The sequence below is a fragment of the Pongo abelii genome, chromosome 19 (assembly GCF_028885655.2).
Source record: "Pongo abelii isolate AG06213 chromosome 19, NHGRI_mPonAbe1-v2.0_pri, whole genome shotgun sequence".
Classification (NCBI taxonomy): Eukaryota; Metazoa; Chordata; class Mammalia; order Primates; family Hominidae; genus Pongo; species Pongo abelii.
Genome location: NC_072004.2, coordinates 19,277,673 through 19,296,820, shown reverse-complemented (window position 1 = coordinate 19,296,820; position 19,148 = coordinate 19,277,673). Strand labels below are relative to the sequence as shown.

General features: G+C 43.2%; 1 protein-coding gene across 2 annotated transcripts in view; it reads right to left on the bottom strand.

Moving 5' to 3' along the window:
- The window catches only part of TNFRSF13B (TNF receptor superfamily member 13B), a 32,967-nt gene extending 17,643 nt beyond the window's left edge, over positions 1–15,324 (bottom strand). The window contains exon 1 of one of the 2 annotated variants that reach the window (XM_024235193.3): positions 15,223–15,324. In XM_024235193.3, coding sequence (XP_024090961.3) covers positions 15,223–15,283 — 61 coding nt within the window. In that variant the 5' untranslated portion in view covers positions 15,284–15,324. The remainder of the gene's footprint in view (positions 1–15,222) is intronic. The other variant, XM_063718050.1, reaches the window with a different exon arrangement.
- Between the last annotated feature and the right edge of the window lie 3,824 nt (positions 15,325–19,148).

Below are 19,148 nucleotides of genomic sequence, written 5' to 3'. Positions count from 1 at the left end.
TTTCAACTCCGTGACATTCTGGAAAAGTCAAAAACTATGGAGACAATAAAAAGATCAGTGATTCCCAGGGGTTGGAGGACGGGAGGGATGATTAGGTGGAGCACAGAGGATTTTTAGGGCAGTGAAGCTACTCTGTAAGATACTCCAATGGTGGACACATGTCCACGTACATTTGTTCAAAGCCATGTACAACACTGAGAGTGAACCCTAATGTAAACGTCGGACTTTAAATGATAATGACGTGTCAGTGTAGGTTCACTGATTGTAACAAATGCACCATCTGGTTTAGGATGTTGATAGTTGAGGAGGCTGTGCGGGGGGATGTGGACAGGGATGTGGGACCTCTCTGTACTTTTGCTAAATTTTTCTGTGAGCCTAAAAATGCTCTAAAAGTATTCTTTTTTTTTTTTTTTAAAGAACCTTACAGAAGTTCTGGAATGAAAAAGTTCAAAAAGTGAAATACGTACCTTAATGGAAGGGAACTATCGCAAATTTAAGCAAGCAGAAGAGGCAATTGGCAAACTTAAAGATAAAACAATTGAAGTAATTGTCTGTGTAGCAAAAATGAAAAAAGATTGAGGAAAATTGAACAGAGCCAAATGTACTAACATGTGCTCATAGAAGTTACAGAAGGAGAAGAGACAAAATGGCAGAAAAAGTATTTGAAGGAATAATGGCCAAACTTCCCAAATCTGAGAAAACATGTGACTATACTCATCCAGGAATCTCAATAAATTTGATGCAGGAAAACTTCAAAGAAACCCACACCAAGACATATTACAATAAAATTGAAGAAACCCAAGGCCAGAGAGAATTGTGAAAGCAGCAAGAGAGAAGCAACGTCTTGAGTACAAAGGATCCTCAATACGGTAACCACTGATTTCTCCTAAGAAACCGTGGCAGCCAGAAGGTAGTGGAATGATATATTTAAAGTCCTGAAAGAAAACAGTAAGCTATCAACCAGGAATTGTATATACTTTTAAATCAGCTTTCAATAATGAAGGAGAAATTAAGACATTTCCAGATAAACAAAATCTGAGGAGTGCATTATCAGTAGACTTGCCCTACAAGAAATCCTAAAGGGAGTCTTTCATGCTGAAATAAAAGTACTCTAGACAGTACCTTGAAGCCATAAGAAAAAGTGAAGTAAATATAAAGGTAACTAAATAAGTAACTATAAAAGCCAGAATTATTTTACATTTTGCATGGTTTGTAACTCCTATTTTTTTCCTATATGATTTAATAGGCAATGAGTAAAACAGTGTTACAAACCTATGTTAGTGGCCATAGAGTGTACAAAGATGCAATATGTGATAATAACAATATAAAGGGAAAGGCAGGGACATATAGGAACAAAGCTTTTATGACCTACTGAAACTAAGTTGATATTATTCAAACTAGGATGTCATAAGTTTAAGATATTAATTGTAATCTCCAAGAAAATAACTAAAATATGTATAGAAAAAGAAAGAAAAGGAGACTCAAAGTGGCCCACTACAAAAAAAAATGAACAAAATACAAAAATGAAGTAATTGAAGAAACAAAAACATATAAGGCATACATAAAACAAATATATAAATGGCTGAAGTAAATCTTTATCAGTAATCATATTAAATGTAAATGAACTAAACTCTGCTAGTAAAAAAAATTGGCAGATTGGATTTAAAAACCCACAGGCTTCATGTATATTCTGTGTATAAGAGACTTACTTTAGATTAAAAAAAATACAAAGCCAGAATTATTTTACTTTTTGCATGGTTTGTAACTCCAGTTTTTTTCCTATATGATTTAATAAGCAATGAGTAAAATAGTGGTGAAATAGAGGTTGAAAGTAAAAGAATGGAAAAGGTATTTTATGCAAATAGTAAGCGAAAGAGAGCTGGGGCAGCTATACTGTTAGACAAAACAGACTTTAAATCACAAAAAGGTTACAAAAGACAAAGAAAGACAATATATATTAATAAAGGGGATACAGCATAAAGATGTAACAATTATAAATGTATACACACCTAATGACAGGGTTCCAAAATATATGAAACAAAAATTGACAGAACTGAAGGGAGAAATAGATAGTCCTACACTAATATTGGGATATTTCAGTACCTCACTTTCAATAATAAGACAGAACAACCAGACAGATAAATAAGAAAATAGAGGACATCAAGAACACTATAAACCAATTAGACATCACAGATATATAGACAACGCTCAATGCAACAACAGCAGAATACACACTCTTTTCAAGTGCACATGGAACATTCTCCAGGATAGACCTCATGTTCAGCCACAAAACAAGGCTAAACTTTAAAATTTTTTAATTTTTTAAAATTAAAATTATTCAAAGTTTCTTTTCTGATCATAATGGTATAAAACTACAGATCAATAACAGAAGGAAAACTGGAAAATTCACAAATATGTGTAAATTAAACAACACGCTCTTCAACAACAAATTGGTCGAAGAAGAAATGACAAGGGAAATTATAAAATATCTTGAGACAAATGAAAATGAAAATACAACATGCCAGAAGTTATGAAATACAACAAAAGCAATGCAAAGAGGGAAATTAATGTAAATACATACACTGAAAAAGAAGAATCACAACCTGATCATAACTAAATCATAACCTAATTATATACGTTGAGGAAATAAAAATAGAAGAACAAACCAAATCCAAAAACAGCAGAAGGAAAGAAATAATGAAGACTAGAGCAGAGATCAGTAACACAGAGAATGAAAAAACAATAGAGAAAATCAACAAAACCAAAAGCTGGCTCTTTGAAAAGATCAACAAAATTGACAAACCTTTAGGTAGACTGACTGTGAAAAAGAGAGATGACTCATATTATTAAAATCAGAAATGACATTAAGAACTTTATTATTTATTTTACAGAAATAAAAAGGATTATAAAAGAATAGTATAAACAATGGTACACCAACAAATTGGATAACCTAGATAAAAATGGACATATTCTTAGAGATACACAATCTACCAAAACTGACAAATGAATGAATAGAAAATTTGAATACTCCTATAACGAGATTGAATCAGTAATCAGAAACCTACCAGTGACAAGCTCAGGACAAGATTGCTTTACTAGTGAATTCTACCAAAACATTTAAAAAAGAATGGACACCAATTCTTCTGAAATTCTTCCCAAAAATCAAAGAGGAAAGAACACTTCCTAACTCATTCATGAAATCAGCATTACACTAATACAAAATCACAATAAAGATGTCACAAGGAGAGAAAATTACCAATATGCCTTATATATGCAAATTGAACCCAATGGCGCATTAAAAGTTTATTCACCATGAGCAAGTGGGATTTATTTTTGGAGTGCAGTGATAGTTCAACATACATTTTATCAACCAGTAAAATGTTCCACACTAAAGGAATGAATAATAAAACTAAATGGTCATCTCAATTGATGCAGAAAATGCACTTGACTAAATCCAACTTTTTTAAATGATAAAAACTCTGAAGAAACTAGGAGTAGAAAGTAACTTTCCTATCATGATAAAGGCCATATTTGAGAATCCCACATTCTCAATGGTGAAAGTGAAAGCTTTCCCCTAAGATCAGAACAAGGTCAGGATACACACATTTGCCACTTCTCTTCAACATAGCACCAGGAGCACTAGCCAGAGCACTTAGACAAGAAAAAGAAATAAAAGTATCCACAGTGGAAAGGAGAGCATAAGATTATCTCTGTTCACAGATAACCCAATCTTATATGTAGAAAACCCTAACAATTCCATTCAGTGGGGAAAAGGACAGTCTCTTCCACAAATGATGCTGGAAAAATTGGATATTCACATGCAGGAGAATGAATTTGAATGGTTACCTAATGCCACATACAAAAATTAACTCAAAATGGACTAAGGGCTAAAACTATAAAACTTTTGGAAGAAAACATAGGGGGAAATCTCCATGCACTAAATTTGACAATGATATCTTGGATACAGCACCAAAGGCATAGGCAATGAAAGGAAAAAATTAGATAAATTGGACTTCCATCAAAATTTAAAATTTTGTGCACCAAAGGACACTTTTGAGAGAGTGAAAAGACAACTCACAGAATGGGAGAAAGTATCTTCAAATCATATACCTAATATGGGATTAATATCCAGAATATATAAAGAACTCCTAAAACTCAACAACAAAAAACCAAACAACTCAAGTCAAAACTGAGCAAAAGGCTTGAATCAGCGTTTCTCCAAATAAAACATTCAAGTGGTCAATAAGCACAAGAAAAGATGCTCGACATCATTAGTCATTAGGGAAATGCAAATCAAAACTACAATGAGATATCATTTCACACCCATTAGGATGGCTATTACTAAAAATGGAAAATAAGCAGCGTTAGAAACGTGAAGAAAGTGCATGTGAAGGCACTGCTCATGGGAATGTATAACAGAGCAACAGCTATGGAAAAGTCTGGCATTTCCTCAAAAAGACAAACATAAAACTACCACATGACCCAGTAATTCCACTCCTAAGTAAACATCCAAAAGAACTGAAACAGGGATGCAAACAGTTACTTGTGCCCCAACATTCAGAACAGCATATTCACAATAGCCAAATGTGGAAGCAGCCCAGTTGTTTATCAGCATATGAATGGACGAAGAAAATATGTTACAGGTACACAGCAGGATACTATGATGTTATTAAAATAAATGGAATACTTATACATGCTACAATGTGGATAAACTTTGAAGATATTATGCTAAGTGAAATAAGACAGTCATATAGAGACAAATATTGTACAATTTCCCTTACCTGAAGGAAGTAGAAGAGGCAAATTCACAGAGTTAGAGAGTGAAATAGAGGTTAGCACAAGCAGCCGTTATTGATTAATGGGTACAGAATTTCTTTCTGGGGCCAAAAAAAGTTTTGGATATAGATAGTGGTGCTTGTGCATGTACTTAATGCCACTTAATTGAATATGTCATAATGATTAAAATGGTAAAAGTTTCATTATATATATTTTACCAGCAAAAAGTAGAAGTAGAAAGCAGAAAGTAAGCAGAAAATGGAGCAATGCCTTAAAGTTTATGATAGAAAGTTATTTTCAGTCTAGAACATTGTTATCTATCAAGTGTGAGGTAGAATAAAGACTTTCTCAGACATGCAAGATCTTGGAAGCTACTGGAAGACTTGCTCCACTGAATCTGGGGAGTGGCCAAAAAAACCACGGGTGGTAAAGAACAGGACCCCTCTCAGCGGAGGGGGGAAGATGGACATTCTCAGCATGATGGTGAAGGACTTCCCCAGTGACAGCTGCTTGGAGGTCTAGAGGGTACCCTATCCCAGCTAAAATGGAAGAAGGGTAAATGTCACCAGTGAAAATACAGAAGTGATAGGTAAGTGAAGATGTCTGACCAACTGACAGGGTGGATTTGTCCCAGAGCTGGAGATGAATTACCTGCATGTAAAACAGAGGAGTTACCAACTCCAGCGAAACAAAATACATTACTAAGAAAAGAAAGGTAGGCCAGGTGTGGTGGCTCATGCCTGTTATCCAGTCACTTTGGGAGACCAAGGCAGGTGGATCAGTTGAGGTCAGGAGTTCAAGACCAGCCTGGCCAATATGGTGAAACCCTGTCTTCACTGAAAATACAAAAATTAGCTGGGTGTGGTGGTGCATGCCTGTAATCTCAGCTACTTGAGAAGCTGAAGCAGGAGAATCACTTGAAACCAGGAGACAGAGGTTGCAGTGAGCTAAGATTGTGCCACTGCATTCCAGCCTGGGCCACAGAGTGAGACTTGGTCTCCCAAAAAAAAAAGAAAGAAAGAAAGAAAAGAAAGGAAAAGAAAAGTACTCATAGGACATGTACAGCAGCTCGGCTGTGGGCAATATTTACATTGTCATAAATAAATGAGCCATCTGAGTCAATGAATAAGGTGGAGACGTGGAATTATTCCTTCTGTAAAAGAGTTTACTCACTGTGAGAGCCATTAGACCATTGTCAGTGAACAAAGGCAAAAACAGGCTTTCTAGGAGAGAGGAAGGAGAAGGGGAAGAACAAAAAGGCAGAGGAGTTGACATTCTGGAGCAGAGCCAGCAGGCAGCAGGTCTATCTTGACTCCAACTGAAAACGCGCCCCTCCTTCACTGGGGGCCTGGGGAGGGGAGGCTGCATGCATGCAGATAGTGACGTCCAAGTTAAGTTCTCACCTTAGAAAGTGGGAAATCAATCCAGAGTGTCTAAAATGGACAAGTCAAGGACCAGCAGGGGGAGTGGACCAGATTCTGAGCCACTTTGGGGATGAGCCTGGGGAGAGCCATGGAGCAGCCCTGCTTGGAACCCTGGGCTGTGAGTCATGGGGCTGGTACTCCTCGCTGTGTGACCTTGGGCACAACTTTCCCTCTTGGAGACCCAGTGTCCTCCCCTGTAAGATGAGGATGCTGTTGCTTACTCAGAATCATTGTGAGCAGCATACGCATGGCAGGTGCCTAATATGGTATTGAGCACACTAGTAAAGACAACCCCCTGAGCTGCTGCCCTTATTAATATTGCCATTTCTTGTGATAAGGAGTGCTGTGCTGGACAAGGCCTACACCTGGATCGAGAAAACACAAATTTTAGGGGCCAATTCCTGTTGGCGTGAGCCAACTCCCTCTTTTCCTCCTTGGTGGGGAGGGGTCTGTGCAGAAGTGAAGGAGCAGGGTTGGGGGGAGGGGTCAGCTCGTCATTCTTAACCTTTACAATTTCACCAAGAAAACCTGTAGATGTGACTGGAAGAGAAGGAACAGTAAAAGTTTGGCAGATAGGAGGAATTTCTTATCCAGTTTTTTGTTGTTGTTGTTGTTGTTGTTGTTGTTGAGACAGAGTCTGGCACTGCCGCCCAGGCTGGAGTGCAGTGGCACCATCTCGGCTCACTGCAAGCTCCACCTCCCGGGTTCACGCCATTCTCCTGCCTCAGCCTCCAGAGTAGCTGGCACTACAGGTGCCGCCACCACGCCTGGCTAATTTTTTTGTATTTTTAGTACAGACAGGGTTTCACCGTGTTAGCCAGGATGGTCTCGATCTCCTGACCTCGTGATCCCCCACCTCGGCCTCCCAAAGTGCTGCGATTACAGGCGTGAGCCACAGAGCCCGGCCTTTCTCATCCAGTCTTTCAAGCAAACACTGACTGCAAACTTGGGCTGGGGGCTATGAATTGAGCTCACCAGTGGGGTGGGGGCAGGAGAAGATTCCAGCGTGCAGAGACAGGGTGTGTGCCCCGATGAGGCTGCAGCCTGAGACCTGAGGGACATGCAGGGGAATGGATGGCGACCTTACAACCTGGCTTCTGCTAACTGGGAAGGAGGAAGAGGAAGAAATGGAGGAGGAAAAGAAGGATGAGGAAGAGGAGGCAGAAGAGGAGAAGAAGGGAAAAAGAAGAGAGATGAGGAAGACAGGGAAGAGAAGGGGAGGAGAAAGAAGGAGGAGGAGGAAAAGATGGCTTTTGGTTTCTGTGAGCTGTATATGGTTTTTCCCCAGGCTATTTTGAAATATTGAAAATGGCTCTAAGACCCCCCTGCCTGCTCCCACCTCCACTCAGAATGAACCTTCAGAGATGTTCAAGGTTGAGAGTCCACCATCCCCATGCTTTCTTTTTTTTTTTTTTTTTTGAGATGGAGTTTCGCTCTTGTTCCCCAGGCTGGAGTGCAGTGGTGAGATCTTGGCTCACTGCAACCTTTGCCTCCTGAGTTCAAGCGATTCTTCTGCCTCAGCCTCCTGAATAGCTGGGATTACAGGTGTGTGCCACTACACCTGGCTAATTTTTGTATTTTTGGTAGACGGGGTTTCTCCATGTTAGTCAGGCTGATCTCAAACCCCTGACCTCAGGTGATCTGCCTGCCTCGGCCTCCCAAAGTTCTGGGATTACAGGCGTGAGCCACCATGCCCGGCCTCCCATGCTGGTTCTAAAGGAAGAAGAACTTAGTCAGGTCCTGGGAGAACTGGTCAAGTCACCTTCTCAGTTTTCTGTTTGTGAAACGGGGACAGCCACTTCTACCCATCATAATTTTCACCTCCTGCCAGCTCATGTTGAAAACGGATTCGCCATGGTTCAGGGACCCAGAGTGTGCCGGAGTCAAGTGCCCGTGGTGGGGAAAGCACGGCTGAGTCATCTTGGGAAGGACTCTGGCTGTGCATAACCTCAGTTTTCCTGACCTGTAAAATGGACACTCTAGGCTTTCTTTTGTAGATCTTCTCAAGGGTGTGTACATGACAAGCATGTAACTGGCCCAAGACATGGCTGCTACTACTGGTATAATAACTACCAGTAGTGATATAAATAGTGTGAAATATAATGGGCTAATAGTTATCATTTTATAATAATTTATAATAATGTAAAAGAATTTTAATATTAGTGATAATTACATTTTCTTTTGTAGAGACAGGGTCTTGCTCTGTCTCTACAAAATTACATTGGTGCAATCATAGCTCACTGCAGCCTTGAACTCCTGGGTTCAAGTGATTCTCTCCCCTCAGCTTCCCAAGTAGCTAAGACAACAGGTGTGAGCCCCTGTGCCCAGCCAATGATAATCATTAATAATGATAGTAGCATCAAATTAGTGCTCTGGGCTGGGGGAACTACCCCCAGAACCTGAACTCCCAGCACCCACTGCTGGGTGACATTTCTTGTTGGTAATGTGACATTTCAGGATATAGCCATTCTGCTTCCCCGTACTGTCTCATTTGTCTCTGAATCCAGTGCCTTCCGTGATAGCAGGCACACAGCAGGTGCGGGATAAATGCTAATCAGTAGCTGGATATAGTTGTACTCAGTAAAGACTTGTGGAGGGAAAAGCAAGCCGCATTCTTGCACTGAGCTGATAGACAGCTGGGCAGGGATCATACTGAGTTTCAGCAGCAGCTCCCTCCCTGCCTGCATCTTCTCCATCCAGGGAGGATGCAGGGAGAGGTGCCCTGGTGGGGAAAGGCGAAAGTCTTGGCTGTTGCTTTCAACACTTGGGAGAGAGGATTCTTGGCACAAAGTGACTGGTCCAGAAATGAGCACAGGAAATAATTTCCCTCAGATCAAAAAGCAACCCGATAAAATATTTAAATGTGAAAAGAATAAAAATATGTAAATTTAATAGAGAAGAAACCATTTCATAATTTTTTTACATCATCGAAGTGTGAAAGGCCTTTCTAACTATGACCCAAAATCTATAAAAGAAAAGATGCATAACACAGAATCCACAAAACAACAGGCAAACAAAAAAACTTTTTTATGGCTGGATGCGGCGGCTGATGCTTGTAATCCCAGCACTTTGGAGCCCGAGGTGGGTGGATCACCTGAGGTCAGGAGTTCGAAATCAGTTTGACCAATATGAGGAAACCTTGTCTTTACTAGAAATACAAAAATTAGCTGGGCATGGTGGTGTGCACCTGTAATCTCAGCTACGCAGGAGGCTGAGGCAGGAGAATCGCTCGAACCCAGATGGGGAAAGTTGCAGTGAGCCAAGATTACACCACTGCACTCCAGCCTAAGCGACAGAGTGAGACTCTATCTCAAAAAAGAAAACAAAAAAAAAAAAAACACAAAAAACAACAACAACAAAAACCCCAAAACTTCTTTATGACAACAAACACCCAATTCCAAAGACATATGAAAAACAGGCACAAAACCTTTGCAACTCAGATCTAAAGAATAAGCAGAAAAATAAAGAGCTACCCATGAGAAAAATGGGCAAAGGTCATGAATAGTCAGTTCACAGTCAGGGAAATACAACATAAGGATGCTTGGTCTCATTCAAAAGTGACAGGCAAATTCAAACTACACTGATACCATCTTCACGCTGAGATTGTTAAAACTCCAAAAGTTTAGTAAAACCTTCTATTGGCAGAGCCTGTGGGGAGAGTGGCATTCTTATTCATTGTGGAAGGAGAGTAAATAGAAATAACCCCAATGGAGGGTAATTTGGCAACATTTGTCAAAATTACTGATGGATTTACCCACTGACCCAGTGATTAAACTTTGAAATTTATCCTGAAGTGTGAAATGATAAACTTATTACAGCAACATTTTTTTTTTTTTAGTATATGTGCTGCTGAAGTGAGCACAACATATGGGTTTTTTTTGTTTGTTTCTTCTTTTTATTTTTTTATTTTATTTTTTTTTTGAGATGGAGTCTCACTCTGTCTCCCAGGCTGGAGTGCAGTGGTGCGATCTCGGCTCACTGAAACTTCTGCCTCCTGGGTTCAAGTGATTCTCCTGCCTCAGCCTTCTGAGTAGCTGGGATTACGGGCACTCGCCAGCATGCCTAGCTAATTTTTGTATTTTTAGTAGAGATGGGGTTTCACCATGTTGGCCAGGCTGATCTGGAACTCCTGACTTCAGGTGATCCGCCCACCTCAGACTTTCAAAGTGCTGGGATTACAGATGTGAGCCACCATGCCTGGCCAATTGCAGCAACATTTGTAATAGCAGAAGATTAAAAGTAACCCAACATCCATCAGCAGGGAATTGACTGAGTAAATTACAGTATGTTTATACACTAGATTGTTCTGTAGCTATCAACAAAAGTAATGAGGAAGCTCTCTGTATGTTGCTGTGGAAAGAACAGCAAGACATATTAACTAAAAAACAAAAATAAAAACAAAACAAGGTATATAACGGCATGGCTCCTAGGCCCTGTTTTTGTTTTGGAGGTTATTTTTGAAAAAAGGGGGAAATTGTAATCATATTCGTAAATGGTCATGTATGCATAAGAAAATTCTGTTAAAAATAAGAAACCAGGCCGGGCGCAGTGGCTCACTCCTGTAATCCCAGCACTTTGGGAGGCCGAGGCTGGCGGATCACGAGGTCAGGCTAACCTGACCTAACACAGTGAAACCCCGTCTCTACTAAAAATATATAAAAAAAAAATTAGTCGGGCGTGGTGGTGGGTGCCTGTAGTCCCAGCTATTCAGGAGTCTGAGGCAGGAGAATGGCGTGAACCCAGGAGGCAGTGCTTGCAGTGAGTGGGGATCGTGCCACTGCACTCTAGCCTGGGCGACAGAGTGAGACTCCGTCTCAAAAAATAAAAAAAAAAAGAAAAAGAAACCAAACACACTATTTTAAAGAAAATATTTAAGAAAAAATTTAATAAAAGAAATGCAAGAAGGCCAGGCATGGTGGCTCACGCCTGTAATCCCAGCACTTTGGGAGGCCGAGGTGGGTGGATCACGAGGTCAGGAGATCAAGACCATCCTGGCTAACACGGTGAAACCGCATCTCTACTAAAAAAAAATACAAAAAATTAGCCGGGTGTGGTGGCGGGTGCCTGTAGTCCCAGCTACTCAGGATGCTGAGGCAGGAAAATGGCCTGAACCTGGGAGGCAGAACTTGCAGTGAGCCGAGATCGCGCCACTGCACTCCAGCCTGGGCGACAAGAGCGAAACCCTGTCTCAAAAAAAAAAAAAAAGAAAAGAAAAGAAATGCAAGACATACATGAAAACTAAAAAACATTGCTGAAGGAAATTAAAGATTTAGATAAATGGAAAGCCATCCCACGCTCATGGATTGAAAGAAAACAAAGCATAGTTGGAAGACTCATGGTTCCCTACTTCAAAACTTATTGCAAGGCAATGCTAATTAAGATAGGGTGGTACTGGCATCAGACAGGCATAAATCAACAAAATATAATTGAGAGTCCAAAAATAAAGCCTAACAGTTATGATCAACGGATTTTCAACAAGGATACCCAGACAATTCAATGGGAGAAAGAATAGTGTTTTCAAAAATGATGCTGGGTCAACTGGGTATTCACATACAAAAGAGTGAATTTAGGCCATTATCTCACACCACACACAAACGTTAACTCAAAGTAGATCATAGACTTACATGTAAGAGCTAAAACCACAGAACTCATAGAAGAAAACATAGAAGTAAATCTTCATGATTTGAGGCTAGGCAATGACACCAAATGTGCATGTGATAGAAGAGAAGATTGTTCAAAATGGGACTTAATCAAAATGAAAAACTTTTGCGTTCCAAAGAAAATCATGAAGAAAGTAAAAAGACAATTCACAAACTTGGAGAAAATAGGTTCAAATATTATACCTGAAAAGGAGCTTGTGTCCAAAAATATATAAAGAATGCTTATAACAGAATAATGAAAAGGCAACCCAATTTTTCTATGGGCTAAATATTTCAATAGACATTTTCCCCCAAAAAAACCATATAAATGGCCAAACAAGCACATGAAAAGATGCTCAACATCATTTGTCACTAGGGAAATGCAAATCCAAACCACAGTGAGATACCACCTCACACCCCCTGGGAAGGCTAGAATGAGAAAGACGGTCAATGACAAGTGTCGGTGAAGATGTGGCGAAATCGGAACCCTCGTGCATGAAGTGAATTATAAAATAGTGCAGCTGCTTTAGAAAGCATTTGGCAGTTCCTTAAAATGTTAAACCTAGAATTTATCATATGACCCAGGAATTCCACTTGTAGGTATCCATCTACTTAAGAGAAATGAAGACATGTTCACCCAAAACTTGAACCCAAAAGTTCATGGAAGCATTATTAACAATCACAGTGACAAAAAAATAGAAACAACCCATATGTCCATCCACTGATGACTGGATAAGCCACATGATATATCCATAAAATGAAATGTTATCTAGCCACAAAACTGAAGGAAGTACTGACACCTGCTACAACATGGATGGCCCTTGAAAACATTATGCCAAGTGGAAGCAGCTAGTCACAATACACCACATATGATTCCATTTATGGAAAATGTCCAAAATAGGCAAATCTATAGAGTCAGAGAGTAGATTAGCCTGGGGCTAGGGAGGAATGAAGACTGACAAAGTTTCTTTTTGGGGTCATCAAAATGTTCTAAAATTAGCTTATGGTGATGGTTGCACAACTCTGTAAATATACTAAAAACACAGACTTGTGTACTTTACACAGGTGAATTTCACCGCATGTAAGTTATATGTAAATAAAGCTGCTTATTCTAGGGGAGGTGGGAACTGGGCAGATGGAGGACAAGGAGGAAGAAAAGACTTTCTATTATATATCTTTCAATACTTTCTGGGTTTCAAACCATCTAACTATACTATCTATTCAAAAGCAAATCCAAAATCAAAGGATCAAACAAAATTAAAGACAGACCCCTGATTCTCCCCACATTTGGGTTGGGGAGCAAAGAGGGAGAAAGTCACCACCCACCACATATCACCATGAAGGGTTGGTTGAGTGGAACATGGGCAGAAGGTTCTATGTGACAAGGGCAGCCTTGGAGAGGTTCCAAGACCCATTCATTGCCTGGAAGCCACCAAAGCCACTGGACCTGATAGACAGACAGTGCCTGACTGACCAGATGGCAGATGCCAAGCTGCCCAGAGGGCCTGTCCCTGCCCCCTCCTCTACCACCATGTGGACCTACATAAAATCCCAGAACCATCATCAAGTGCCAAAGGAGGGCAGGAAAACCCCATGACTGACACCAGCCAGGCAGAATAGAAGCTTGAGAGAGAAACTTCGTTAATGGAAAGGGAAGAAAGGGAACTCCTCTCTGACACTGGCTTTGTGGGCTGGGCTCAGACTCTGGGCCGCCACAAATTTGGATGAGGATGGAGACTCTGTCCTGCACCCCGAGACCAGAGCTCAGCCAAGGAGGGTGATTCTCAGAGCCCTCTGCTTGTGCCTCTTCACGTGCTTGGCCAGTTAACAGATGCTGCACCAAGACAGAGCTCTGTGGTCAAATTAGCTTGAAAAACACTGGGTTAAAGAAAGTCAAGGCAGTTTTTTAACTGCAGGCCTTCTCAGAGCCTTTCCTCATGACTCCCCAAGAGGGGGTCTAGTAGTTTCATCAAAGCACTTTTGTGTTTTTGAGGGATGTCTTGTAGGAAAGACAGTCTTCTTCGTTTTACACTGAGGGGAAGTGGCTCAGCCAAGGTCCCAGAGCGGGCCAGTGAACAAGTGGCCAGGGCTGATTCGGCAGCACCAGACAGCTTCTGCCACTGCCAGGTAACTGTTCTAGCTGGGTCCTGACTCGTGGTCCCAGAGCACTGGGCAATTTCATCCTGTGTTAAGGCAGCCTCTGGCCACTGCCTTGTCCAAGTCTCTCAGAAACTTTACATATTTGAGCCCCTGGCTGTGTAGATTCTGGGGATGTGGTGGCTGGACACAAAAGAGGACCAAAGAACAGATTTGCTCCTTGCCTGGGGTGTGGGACAGAGCAGCAGGCAGAGGCTGTGAATCTAGGCTGTGTCCCGGGTCCATCTGGCCATGGGTTCTGTCTGCACTAAAGGACCTGGGGCCCTTTCATAAAACCTTAGAAACCCACCCTGATAAAAATGCTATAGGGGCCAGGCGCCGTGGCTCATGCCTGTAATCCCAACACTTTGGAGGCTGAGGCAGGTGGATCACCTGAGGTCAGGAGTTTGAGATCAGCCTGGCCAACGGGCGAAAGCCTATCTCTACTAAAAATACAAAAAATTAGCCGGGCGCGGTGGTGGGCACCTATAATTTCATCCACTCGGGAGGCTGAGGCAGGAGAATGGCTTGAACCTGGGAGGCGGAGGTTGCAGAAAGCCGAGATCATGCCATTGCACTCCAGCCTGGGTGACAGAGCAAGACTCTGTCTAAAAAAAAAAAAAAAAAGCTGTAAATAGTCCAGTTTTGTCAACAAATAACTGAGAAAAAATGGGTGGAAACTGTTATAGATTAAAACATAGCCAAAAGTCTAATGTAGGACAGGCTGATTTGAACAAATCAACTGAGAAAGATATTAATGAGACAGCTGGTACAGTCTGAACCCTGGCGGGCTATGTGATGATGTTCAGGAATTGTTGTTTCAGCAGGGGTGAAGGTGTGATGCTTAGTCTTTTGTTTGTTTTTAGTTTATGTTCTTAAGGAATAAATCCTGCAGTCTCAGCAACTCAAACAATCTGGTGTTTGAGATTAGCATTAAAATGGTCCAGTGGGCATGTAGAGGGGAAAATGGGGGCTGTGCGGGGGCCGTGGTGACAAAGGGAATTCCTGCCCGTGTGGCCAAGCCTGCAGCCTCAGTGGCTTCTCTCCCGGAAGGCAAGCCCCACACCCCAGAGGCATCCAGACTCGGGGCTCTCCACGTGCAGGGGCTTGGGGAGGCTGGGACTGCCCCAGTGTGTGGATCTGCTGTGGGCCTTGCACCCACTGGACCCTGCAACCCCCACAGCACTCAGGCCCAACCCTCCTCACACCTCCCACCTGCCCTCCTGCCCTCCTGCCCGGCTACTCACACCGCTCCTCCTGGTCCACACGGCTCCGGCCACCTCGCCTGCTCCGGCCCAGGCCACTCATTACTCAGGATGCTTATTATTAGTCTTAGATCTGATTAGTGCCTGGGCTGCACTTCCTGGGTTTTCCCCTTAACCTGTTGGATGTAAATCAGCCACACCCACTCCCGCCCCCATGCCTGTGCATTGGGTCTCAGGAGCCCAGGTGGGTGGCCACAGCCCAGGCTCCTGGCATCCCATGGGGTACACACAGAGCAGTGGAAGGCCTGCCGGGCCTTGCGATGAGGTATTGACTATGGGATGGCCCAGGCTCTTCTAGATCTGGCCTTGGCCATCCCTTGGTCCTGATCTCCTGCCGCCCCCCCCGGCACACACCAAGCCAGGCCAGCTCTCCAGCCTCCCAGCATCACTCAGGCCTTTCTCTCTTCCTGGGTATACTTATTCTATTCATTGCCTGGTCAGCTCCTCCTGCTCTTCCTTCAAGGCTCCATTGAGGTGTCACCTCCTCCAGGAAGCCCTGACTGTCTCAGCTTGTCAGGTGGTGCTTATTCTCTGTATCTCCTTGACCCTGTCCAACACCTAGCAGAGCACTGGAGAGGCTGAACCCCAGGGCCGGACAGCCTGCGTTTGAATCTTGACTCTGCTGCACACCAGCAGAAGGCCTTGGTGGCAATTTATGGAACTCCTCTGTGCCTCCATGTTCTCTGTGTAAAACAAGGATGAGGTCAGGCATGGTGGCTCACGCCTGTAATCCTAGCACTTTGGGAGGCCAAGGCGGGTGGATTGTCTGAGCTCAGGAGTTCGAGACCACCCTGGGCAACACGGTGAAACCCCATCTCTACTAAAAAAAAAAAAACAAAAAATTAGCTGGGCGTGGTGGCACGTGCCTGTAGTCCCATCTATTTGGGAGGCTGTGGCAGGAGAATGAACCTGGGAGTCAGAGGTTGTAGTGAGCCGAGATCGTGCCATTGCACTCCAGCCTGGGCGACAGAGACTCCATCTCAAAAAAAAAAAAAAAAAAAGGATGAGAACATTGCCCGTCTCACAGGTGGTTATGAGCATGAAATGAGGGAGGGAGCAAAGTTATGTTCTTAGAGCAGGTTCTTGGCACACAGTAAGTCCTCAATAAAGGCCGTGGAGAATGAATACTACGGCCCGTATTGCACTGCATGGCGACTGCACTCCTGTGTCTTCCCCATCCTCTGAAACCTCCCAGGGGATGGGAGGCCCAGCAACAGCCAGAGGCGGAGTGAGAGGAACATAAAAGCCAAAGAAATCCCATGGGCCCTTAGGAAGAAACTGAAGGACGAGGAGGATGTGGGCAGGTGGAGAGGAAGGAGGGAGGCTCCAGGAAGCAGCTGGAGCAGGGTGATGGTGCACAGAGCAGGAGAGGAGATGCAGGCGGTCAGTAAACATAGAAAATGTCCAGTCTCCCAAAAATCAGAAAAAAAACTGAACAATGAAAAACTAATTTTCACCCATCAGGTTGCAAAGTTTTAAAGTTGGTAACATCAAGGGCAGGGGGGTGATCTACAGAAACATGAACTCAGGGCCCACTGGAGGGAGGGAGCTGGCAACAGCATTCTGGAGGGCAACCAGCCAGGGTCAGTTAAATGCAGAGCACAGACCTAACCCACCCCCCAGAAATTCTCCTCCTCGGTGAGCCTCCTCATGACAGCGAGAAACGGGAAACAATGTAAATGTTCATGCAGCAGAGGATGCCTGAATAAGCAGAGTGCACAGGCCAGAGCCAGGAATCTATGCCACAGTTAAAAGAATGAGAAATCTCGAAGCTCTCAGGACAGACGCTGAGTAAATAAAAGTAGCTTATAGCATGAGCCTTACAGCATGATGCCTTTTAGTAAAACAAAACCAAAAGCAAACAACACACACGCACACACACACACACACAGTACAGCGCTGTGTTGTCTGTGATCACGCACACATGACTGTGAAGCATAAGAAGTCTGCAAAGACGTGCATGACGCTGCTGGCTCTCATCGGGTGGGGCAAGAGGGAACCAGGACTGGGGGTGAAAGTCAAAGGGGACTTTAGCCCTATTTGTAACTTTTACATTTAATTACTTATGTCAATGAACAGTAACAAAACCATAGCTGGGCTCTGGCAGGTGGATTTCTAAGAGAGAGGTAAGAAAGAGATTCCATTGCCAGGAACTTTCTGCCTGTTGAAATGGGCAAGCCCAAAGTCACTACAGGATGCCCTCATTGAGTCCCCCCTCACCTCCTGTTTGCACACCCCCAGGGTTAGGGCTGTCACCACCTCACGGAGCAGCTGGCTCCCTGAGGGGTACCTCTGATGGTTAGAAAGCTCAGCTGTAGCCTGGGCAACGTAGCGACCCTGTCTCTATAATTTTTTTTTTTTTTGAGACTTAGTCTTACTCTGTTGCCCAGGCTGGAGTGTGGTGGCGTGATCTCAGCTCACTGCAACCTCTACCTCCTGGGTTCAAGCGATTCTCATGCCTCAGCCTCCTGAGTAGCTGGGACTAGAGGCGTGAGCCACCACTCCTGGCTAATTTTTGTATTTTTAGTAGAGACGGGGTTTCACCATGTTGGCCAGGCTGGTCTCGAACTCCTGACCTCAGGTGATCCACCCATCTCAGCCTCCCAAAGTGTTGGGATTACAGGTGTTAGCCACTGCACCCGGCCTAATTTTTTTTTTAATTAGCTGGGTGTGGTGGTGTGCACCCGTAGTCCTAGCAACTTGGGAGGCTGGAGGATTGCAACCTTGGGCTGGAGCTCAGGAGTTCAAGGCTACAGTGAGCTATGATCACACCACTGCACTCCAGCTTGGGCTACAGAATGAGACCCTGTTGCAAAAAAGGAGGAGGAGGAAGAAGAAGAAGAAGGAGAAAGAGGAGAAGGAAGGAGAAGGAGGAAAGACAGCAAGTTCAGCTTTGTCCAGTGAGCAGACTGTGCTTCCAGACTGTGCTTCCATGGGACTGAATGCTGCTCTCTGCAGCCACACACATTGTCTGGAGTTTTAAAGCCAATACCTGTTATGCATGAAATGAAAAACAAACAAAATCCAGCCTGATTTGGGGAGTGGCTGAGAATTGAATGGCAGGGTTCCCTAATGTCTTATTGCCAATCACAGCTTGTTAATGCTTTTGCTCAAATGCAGTTCACAGAGAATGGATTTAATTTGCTTTCTATTTTCTTTAATTAGATGGTGTAATTTACAGACAGTGAAATGCACCCTTTTAAAATGGGAAGTTCAGTGTTCTCATACATGCACACCCAGGCAACCACAATCCAGATCACAACTCAGAGCACACACAGCCCCCAGAAAGTCCCTCACTGCCCCTTCCAGCCGGCACACCCCACTCCATCCCCAAGAGAGCCACGATTCTGACTCCCACCATCACAGATTCATTTTGCTTGTTCCCCGAACTTTGTATAAATGGAAACATACAAATGGAATCATTTCATGAAACACAAAAATAGATTCCCCCTCTGCACTGGCTCCCCCAGAAGATTGAACAGGTGCTGGAGGTTTCTAAAGCTCATTCTGAGACCAGCCTTTTTTTGAGCTGTCTCCCAAGAGGATGCGGGATTCTAATTTTAAGCTCCACAGCCAAGGTGACAGAAGAGATTTAGAACCCAGAGTAGAGATAACTCATACACCTTAAGGTTTTGGACCTGGTTCATTTATATATGTGTAATTAACGAGTTAAAATGCACACATAGTAAAGAAAAAAATTCAAGCAGTGTGAAAGAATATGGCAGAAGTAAATTTCTCTCCTATCTAGTTATCCTAGGCCCATCATGTCCCTACTCAAAGGCAGCAACCCTTAGTGGACCTTGTTCACACAGCCTCCCAGCAAAGCCTAGGCATTTCTGAGCATGTGCGTGTCGCTAGAGGATATATTTCCCCCCTCCCTCCCCCTCCATACCTTTTCTTTTTTTTTT